The sequence below is a fragment of the Centruroides sculpturatus genome, unplaced genomic scaffold (assembly GCF_000671375.1).
Source record: "Centruroides sculpturatus isolate CEXI.00-Female unplaced genomic scaffold, Cexi_2.0 scaffold681, whole genome shotgun sequence".
In the NCBI taxonomy this organism is placed as follows: Eukaryota; Metazoa; Arthropoda; class Arachnida; order Scorpiones; family Buthidae; genus Centruroides; species Centruroides sculpturatus.
This window is the reverse complement of record NW_019385004.1, coordinates 153,693-163,186: the sequence shown is the minus strand read 5'-3', so window position 1 is coordinate 163,186 and position 9,494 is coordinate 153,693. Positions and strand designations below refer to the sequence as shown.

The 9,494-nt window shown below is 27.5% G+C and overlaps 1 protein-coding gene across 1 annotated transcript in view; it reads left to right on the top strand.

The window, feature by feature from the left end:
• The first annotated feature begins 4,245 nt into the window (after window positions 1-4,245).
• LOC111633268 (bridging integrator 3-like) overlaps window positions 4,246-9,494 on the top strand; it is an 8,944-nt gene continuing 3,695 nt past the window's right edge. The window contains exons 1-2 of the mRNA XM_023377810.1: window positions 4,246-4,406; window positions 8,517-8,557. Coding sequence (XP_023233578.1) covers window positions 4,260-4,406; window positions 8,517-8,557 — 188 coding nt within the window. The 5' untranslated portion in view covers window positions 4,246-4,259. The remainder of the gene's footprint in view (window positions 4,407-8,516; window positions 8,558-9,494) is intronic.

Genomic DNA, 9,494 nt, shown 5'->3' with positions numbered 1-9,494 from the left:
TTATAATTGGTAAAATTTAAAAATATACAGTAAATACTCGACTATTATTATGTTTGGTTTTTTTTTTGGTATGAGAAATTTGAATCTTAAAAAAATAAATTAAGAAGGTGCATAAAAGTTCATATAAAATTTTATCAAATTCAATAATTTTCGCTTTTTTCAATCGGTTTAATTATATCTTACTTAATTATAAATTCAACAGTTTACTTTGACATCATTTTTCAACGTTGACTTTAGCAGTGAAATGGTATGCTTAATCATTATATAACTTAATATATTCAGAAAATTTAGAACAAAATTCGATTTAAGATGAATGAAAAAAAAAAAAAACAGGAAACGTTTGGAATTGAATTTTAACTCTAACTGTTCCAATTGTTTTTAACTTTGTTCCAAATTTTCCAAATGTGTTAACAAATTTAGAAAAACTTACTATTACATTTTAAAATTAGAAGAACTCAAAAGTTTTGCTTAAATAATTAAGATCGCGTGCAAAAATAGCATACAAAAATTAAGATAATTTAAGTTTACGACCTTTAAACTTCTTAAATTTTTTTCTTTTAGATCGTAACCACTCTTCACGGATTTCTGAAGGCGTTACGAATTGGACGTTCAACATCAAGCGATAGCACTTTACCTTTTGAGTAATTTTGGCCCTTTTTGTAACTGGACGGAATGAAAGGACATTTCTGCTGATGTAAATACATTTCTTTAATTTTTTATTAATTTGAACACGTTTATCTTTCTTATTTTTAACAATGCTAACTTCATCGGATATGGAAATTTCGGGTGATGTTTGGACGGCTATTTCTCTCACGTTCATTGTTTTTGTAGTTTCTAGGGCAGTACAATCGATCTCTTCTTCAGTTGCATCTTCAAATTTTTCACTTTTATAATCGTTTAAATTGCTTTCACTTTCTTTACGTGATAAGTTATTTACACTTTGGGGAAATGATGTTTCTTTCACCCACACTTTCTTCTTCATATCAGTACTAATTCCAAGTAAATTGAGTTGAATCCCCGCAGATTTAACGAGCAATAGAGGAGTTATGAAATGATCTGGTCTTTGGTATTTTTCTAATCTTTGATTTTTATTTATGTTTCTCTTCGGTAATACGTTCGAAATCTTGATTCTGATATCTCTTCTCATATAAACGATTGTTAGAGGATAGATTAAAGTGAAACTATATCTAAGCCAAGTAAATAAACTTTCTAAATTTAAATAATTCGTGATTATCTCATGAAATCCAAACTGATAAAGCTGATAAAAAATGATGTAAGGTAGTTGCGTGACGGTGTAAAGAGAGAAGATAACGAAAAATAACTTAGTATTCGACCATTCGTTCCATATATTTGATTCCTCAAAAAATAATTCTGTGTAAGTTAAATCTAATCGTCTGAAATTTCTATTTCTAATGTCTTTATAACGTCTGTTAAGCATTAACAATAAACAAATTGCACATAATATAAGCGAAAATGTATAACATGCTGTTGTCACATAACTATATAAAATTCTGTTAGATTTTAATGGACCACAGGAAAATCGTTCAGGAATTTGGTCATATTTAACAGTACCAGACAGGATTGGCACACTAAACACCACACCGATGAACCATATTGTTACTATGACAACCGTTTGTTTTCTAATGGTGTGCCTTTTGACATATTCAGGATTCCAGGAAGCAAAACATCTTTGCACACACATAATAACTATACAAAAGGTCAGTTGCAGAGAAATTACTTGAATTGCAAACGTGTTAATTGCACAGTAATGTAGAACGGAGCTAGAACTACTCAGATAATAGACTGAAAATGTCATATTTATGGCACATTCACCGACGCATGCCGAAGAGATGTTAAGTAAAAGTAAATTAAATGTCACTCGTCTTAAACTATAACTCCTACTAATTGTAAAAATTAACCACGTGTTAAATAAAATAGAAGTGATCAGAAGAAATATCAGAAAGTTAATTTGTAAGATTTGTGAACGTTCATACCGATTTGTTGATGCTCGAGTCCAGTTGGTATCGTTGAGTTCCTCATAAGTTAAGTTATCAGGCATTTCTCCATTTGAGATTCCTTTCGAGAAAATCCGGTTCAGTTTGAAGCCTGAACAGACTTTCTGCCATTCTGTTACGGTGTCACGTGTGCCAATAAGTAACATGGTAGCGCCCTCCTTGTTAATCAATAACGCTGACATTTTTGATGTTCAATCGATACGAATGTCTCGTTGATGCAGCATTAAAAATTGGATTTTTAAAAACTGATTTACACACTTTAATAGAAAATTTTAGCCACGTTCAAAAAAGAAGACATCCATTAAAATTTATTATCTAAAGCATATTAACTTCTAAAACTATGGTTTATGATGGAATTTAAATGCAGCATAAAAGTTAAGTACTTTAATTTAATGTAGAAAAAGTCACCCATTTATCATTTAATTCATTAAAATATGCATTTAATTCACATAAAACGAATTTAATCAACTATTTTTATTGATGTACTGTACAATATTGGGTCAACACAAACATGCTTTATTGCTTAGTAACCTAAACAATAAAATCATTAAAAAATAAAATATGAAAATATTATATACATTTTCAATTTCAATTTAAAATATAAAATAATTGAAAGAATAAATTTGGTTGATTTAATTTTTATTTTAAACGAATCGACTCTTTAATAAAAGAACTTATAAAATTAAAAAAATCAGAAAATTTTTCATTGTAATGGAGAATTAACTTACTTGAATAAAATGATTAATTTAAAATTCTAAAATCTAAAAAAATCTTGTGTGGAACATTATATTTCAAATTCAATATTTCGAATTTTTTGAATTTGGAATGAATTCAAATATTCGTTCGAATTCATTTATTTTGTTTATATTGTTGTTGAGTTACCTGAAAAGTGGAAATGATTAAAATATTTATTAAAGATCCACTACTCAAAAACCTTATAAACTGCAGCCCTATTTATTAGCAAATTCAAACGTTTTTATTATCAAATTCAAACTTCAATACAAATTCAAACTATTTATTAGCAAATTCAAATGTTTTCGGTCATTAAAGATGACCAAAAACGTTTGAATTTGCTAATAAATAGGGCTGAATCCCTTGGGGTGGAATTTCCAAAAATCCCTTCTTAATGTCCATTCTCATGGCATACCCTACTAAAACGCAAAAAACTGAATCTAAAATAGAACAATAGAAGCCGAGTTCTTTAGGATAAGCCTTAATCCTCTCCCTCTCCCCCATGGGAGGAATTTTGAAAAATCCCTTCTTAGTGTACATTCTTGTGACGTACCATAACTATGTACCAAATTTTAACTTTCAACTCCTAACCGTTTGGGCTCTGCACTTATTATTATTATGTTGGGTTTAATGGGTTACTCAGTTCACACTGGTGGCTGTGTACTATGCCGGACCAGAGTCAAGGCATAGCAACAAAAAACTAAAATTAAATAAGTGTGTCAGTATCTGTATTCAGGAATTTCCTAATAATATTGCATGTATTCAATATAGTGGCCTTCTGTAGTGTAATGTATGTATTTCTCTTCAATTGTAATGTTCCCAGGCTTTTATGTAGTGTGTGTGGTATCACACCTGTACAGGAGAGAATGACAGGTACAATAAGCATCCTATCCATCCTCTACAGATGCCTTATTTCCTGGGCGAGTTCTGTGTACTTGCTAATTTTTTCAGTGCATGTGTTTTNGATAAAATCTAACAAATAAATACTAGTGTTTTAATTTATTAAAATTAAATTTCCTGGTTTCCTAAATTTATCATCTTTTTCCCTTATCATTTTGAATGTGGTACAAAGTGCAAATGTTGTTTTTACTAAATAAATTATTGTAATAGATTAAAATTGAGACACCCTAATTTGTTAAGACAAAATTTAACACTTTCTAAACATCTAATGCGGATACCTTGAAATTGTCACATGGATCATGGGTTTGCCATTGGACCTGGATCAAATCCATGCAGGCAATCTCCAGGAAATTTTTAATGAGTAGTTAGCCCTGATATGTTAGATTCCATTCTTGCTCTGGCCAAACCCATGTTGGGCATGGAAAAGACCTTCTTAGTGCTTGCAGAGTGGAAAGAGCAAAAAATAAATAAATAATTAATGACCATGCTATAAAATATAATTAGAAAATTTTTGTAGTATATTAAAACATTTATAATTTGTAATTTAACTTAATTAGTTCCATTCCTTGTTAATTATTTTTAAGTTAAATATTTTTAATGTAAATTATTTTAATGGTTTCAGCTGTTAGTCGCTGTGAAAAAAAGATGACTACAGATCTTTCTAATAGTTTAATTTGTCAAGAAAATGACACATTAAGAGCATTAGTAGAAGAATGGCATACATTTACTAATGAAATAAATCATGTAGATGATAATCTGGTAAGATAATAAGTAAAAGACTTTATTATATTAAAATTGCAAATAATAATAAATTCCACTGTTTGAAAAATTAAGAATAAACAAAAAAATTCAGCATTTTTATTTTAAATATTTTATTATAGTTTTTTAATTAAACAACTTAAAAATTGCAAAATCTATATTAAGATGGGTAAGGCATACTCCACATATGTTAATTCTGAATAAATCAGAAAAAAATGTATATTATTTAGATAAAATTATCATACTATAATAGAAATTAAAATATGCTTAATACAGTATTTCTGAGCAATCAATACTCATGTTCTGGAATGCTGCATAGTAAAACAATTGTCTGCAAAGTGTAATATAGACAAAAGCAGAAAGGAGAAATCTTTTAATTTTATTTGTCACATGTAAGAGTTTGAATTGTCCATGAGAAGTTTTTCACAGAAAACTGTTAAAATTAAAAAATTAATAACAAAATTTTAAGTTTTGTAATTTTAACATAAATTTCTGTAGATATTTCTTCTTTCAGATTTTGTTTTTGTTAGATTTTTCTAGGCAATCATACTTTTTTTTATTTACTGTTTCTGAAGATGACCATTACTTAATTAAAAATTGTTGAAATGTCTGTATTAAATATATATTAAATTGCACTAAAGCAATTTTAGTTTTAGTTTTTATTTATAAGAAAATTGTAATTTTTTTTCTATCTTATATTTCATAAATTTCTTATGAAAATTTAAAAAAAAACAAGCAAGTATAAATTATACATGATTATATACTTTAATATTTTATAGTTTTTCTTTTAGTAAATAAATAAATGTGACAATATTTATGAAAATAATAATATACAGAGAGCTACTTAATGTATTATTAATGCTAAGTATTATTATAAATAACATTAATGTAATTTTCCATTAATATACAATAGAATTAACTTAAATAATACAACACAAATTTCAGATATTAAAATATATTTTACTATTTGATTAACAAGCAATTCTGTTGGATATTGTTCAAGTTTTATGAAGAGTAAATAAAATAAAAATGATAATATAAAAAATCCAGCAACAAGTTGCATAATTTTCCTGGCTGCTATGAGATTTTATTATAAAAAAAACTTTGTATATTATTGATTATTATAAAATGGCAAAAAGTGTAATTTTTATATTAGGGGTAGAATTTGGTGGTGGTTTCTGGTGGATACTGCCTATCTCTCTATGTGATTTTGGTTGTGGCCCACAGGTAGGTAGATTATATATATATATATATAATCTACCTACTGCTTGCCTCATAGGCATCACTCACTTGTTCATAAATTTCATGAGGAGTCATTAATTCCTGGTGCTGCTGTTTCTATTATTTTTTGTGATAGCTTAGAATCATCAAGATATATATCTTATATATACGATATAAGATATATTTATAAATACATTTAAACCTGTCTATAACAGAACCCAAGGGACTGAACAACTCTTCCATAGTAGGCAAATTTTTGCTATTCACAGGTTATCTACTATAGATATCCCTTGATTAATGCGATTAATAAATTTCTTGATATTATGTATATATCAAAATCGCATTAAATCAAATATAGTGGTACCTCAGTACTCGACCGAACAATCATCACCCTAGAACAAATTTTCGGTTAATAAAAAATACCGTATTTACTCAAATATAAGATGATCTCGCATAAAGGACAAGGTGTAACTTTAAAGATCAAAATAAAGAAAATTAGATTTATTAATACAATTCTAATTTTATTTTGTTTAATCACAAATAAAATATCAAATGCACGTAAATGCACACATTGTTCTGCAAAAATTACTGACATTTTAAACTTCAAGGAAAAATCTTGTAAAATCAACAACATAATTTGTTCACATAAAGCTGGACAATTGGGAATTTTTTTTTTTTTGCCAATTCTTAACAGTCGAATTCACTCTTTGTCAGTTACACTTATGAGTTTCTTTGAATTCTGATTTCCAAATAATCATCTGTTTTCATATGGGAATGAATTAAAACTTATATTGGGCTCTTGTATAATTTTGGAATTCAGTTCAAAAGCTTTGCTTTTCCTATTGCTATTCATTTTTACTCCTTACAATACACAAGAATGATTCAAATGACCCAGATAAAATACAAAAATCATACAAAAATGAAATGAATCCTTCGCTCGCACGTATAGGACAACCTAAGTTTTTGAAGCAGTGAAAAATGGATAAAAACCTTGTCTTATATGCGAGTAAATACAGTATTTTTATTTTAACTTTAAATTTTTCATTCATCCATAAAAAAATGAATAACAAATTTAAAAATAAAATAAAACCTTACAGCTGCCTATCTTTGACAAAATTATACTCAATTCAGTTCATTTTTTTCATAAGTGGAAAAAAAAACTGCGTGCAGAACACAATCATCAGCATATTTTACAATCATTTCAAGTGGATGGTGTTTCAACAATATGTGTCTGTGACACACTAAGATTTGTTGCAAATTCATGAGTTATTATTCATCATTCTTTAACAATTTCTTCCCGCAATTTCTCTTCAACAGCTTTTGAGGATCTGTACATTTTGTATCCTTTAGTTCAGAATTTTCCAAACAAAACTTTCAAAATCACATTTGACACATTCAGAGTTTAGAAGCATCTTTTCCATACAGGTATACCTTGACTTATATCGTTTTGAGTTATGTCGTTCCCGATTATACGTCGTTTGTCAAAAAAGTATATGGAAAAATAAAAATCAAGTTTAAGTCATTTTACTCGACTTTACGTCTGTTCGCCACAAATATTGAAGTCGTAATATTACTAGAAAAACATTTAAAGCACATAAAATCATATTAAAATATATACATTTACAAGTATGTACTGTATTTACAGTACATGCATTTGTAAATTTAGATTACTTTTTACTGTACTATATAAAACACTAAAATTTATTTGTTTGTAAGCTTAAAATAGATTCTTATATATTATTAAAAATGCATTAATAAATAAAATACAGAACCAGGAATGGTAATTTTTGGTTTAGCCTAGTGACAAGTAGATTCGGAGACAAGTAAATTTGACTTATGTCACTTTTCGACTTACGTCGCCTCTCCTGGAACCAATTACCGACGTAAGGCGAGGTATACCTGCACTTGGAATGAGTATTTTTTACTATTTGTATAGTGTGATATACTTTACGAAACTTTAAAAGCATTCATAATATGTGTGATGTGTGTTTTATCTGCAGATATTTTAACTTGATTTTATTCAAACGAAATGTGATGTAAAAAGTTTAAAATAAACTTCAAAACAAAGAATACAATCTTATATCCAGAATAATGTGTTAAATTTCACATGTAATTACATCACATATTTATGTTAAGTAAAAACAGCTGTTTTTATAGATATATACGAAAACTTTCTGTTCAAATCTCAATAAAATTACTGTAATATGGTAGTCGTATTTTGCTATTCTGTATTGCATATATGTTTTTTTGACTTCTTTATGATTTTACATGCTAGGCTTGTAAACTTGTTAAATTTGTGTTAAATCAGATAAAGTTACTAATTTTTCTGTTAAAAGGCCAGATTTTCCTTTCCATTTCTACATTAGATTGGTTCTGCAATATACAGGTTAAAGGTCAAGGGGATGAGGCGATAGAGGGGGTCATTTGTCATATCTTGATTGGGTCAGATTTAATGATGATTTTACTAATTATTAGCATTTACAACTTTTAATAAAACTCATCTTTATCCTCAAAATTAAGCTTTATGGCATTTTTTAATAATTAATAATATGATATTTTATTTTAAAAACTTTTAAAATTGTGTGTAGTGCAAGCTGTTATAAAAAGTTTATTTCTAAGAAAGTTATGCAAATTGATGCTGGATTTTTTAATTTAATATGATTTTAACATTTTAATTAAAATCTATTTGAAGATTTGAATATTAAGAATAATTAAATATTTTTGAATTTTGGTTTATTACAGAACATTAATAAATAATTAAATTCTTTACTTTAATATATTTAAAATTCTCTATTTTCTATATTTTATATTGTATAACATTGAGTTTATTCTAATGTAGCCTGATAAAACTTGAGTTTATTATGTTAATAACTTTTTATATTGATTTAGCTTAGGATAACACACCGAACTCTAACAGATCCACTAAAAAGGTAAGTTGATTGTTTTTACTATCTTAAATTATTTAAGTTTTCTTATATTAATATTTACTTTTCAGAAGTTTTGTTTATAATACAAAATATTTTTATAATTGAATTACAAAATATTTTTGTATGATGAATTTATTTCATGACCCAACATAAATGTGTAACAGATCATTAAATATATATACTTTTTGACTTGATAATAACTTGTTGGCATAATGTATTGAATATATTCTATATTTTCAATACATTTTGCTATATTTCTTTTGTTTATATTTTTGAAGTTTGAAGCAATGTTAATATTTTATTATTTTAGTATTACAAACAAGTTTTGTAGTCTCTTGAAGTTTCTTGTAGTAGGCTTTTATCTGTATTATTATTTTACTAGCAGATGAGCCCGGCATTGCTTGGGTTAATGATAGTGAAAATTAAGATTATTAGATTATAGCTGATCTTACCCATTTTTACCAGATGCAAGAATTAGGTTCACCCTCTTCTGAGACTAATTAGAGAATTTTTAGATGGGTTTAAAAATATGTTCAATTTTCTGCAAAAAACCACACTTAAAATAGTACAGTAAAATCCAAATTTGGGGTAATCCTTAACTCTCTCCCTCTCCTCTGTAGGGGAAATTTCAGAAAGGCTTTTCTTTGTGTACATTCTCATCACATACCCTAACTGTGTACTAAATTTCAATTTTCAACTCTTAACTGTTTGGCCTCTGCACTTAATAATAATAATATTATTGTTATTATTATCTCATCAACCCATCTTGATCTAAATATATAAAATTGCTTGTCCTGACTGACTCATTCATTCATTCACTGATTCATCATCGCCCAGAGCAAACCGCTTAACCTAAAGAGGTGAAATTTGGTACACAGTTAGGGTACGTCATGGAAACGCACACTAAGAAAGGATTTTTCGAAATTCCAACGCGGGGGGG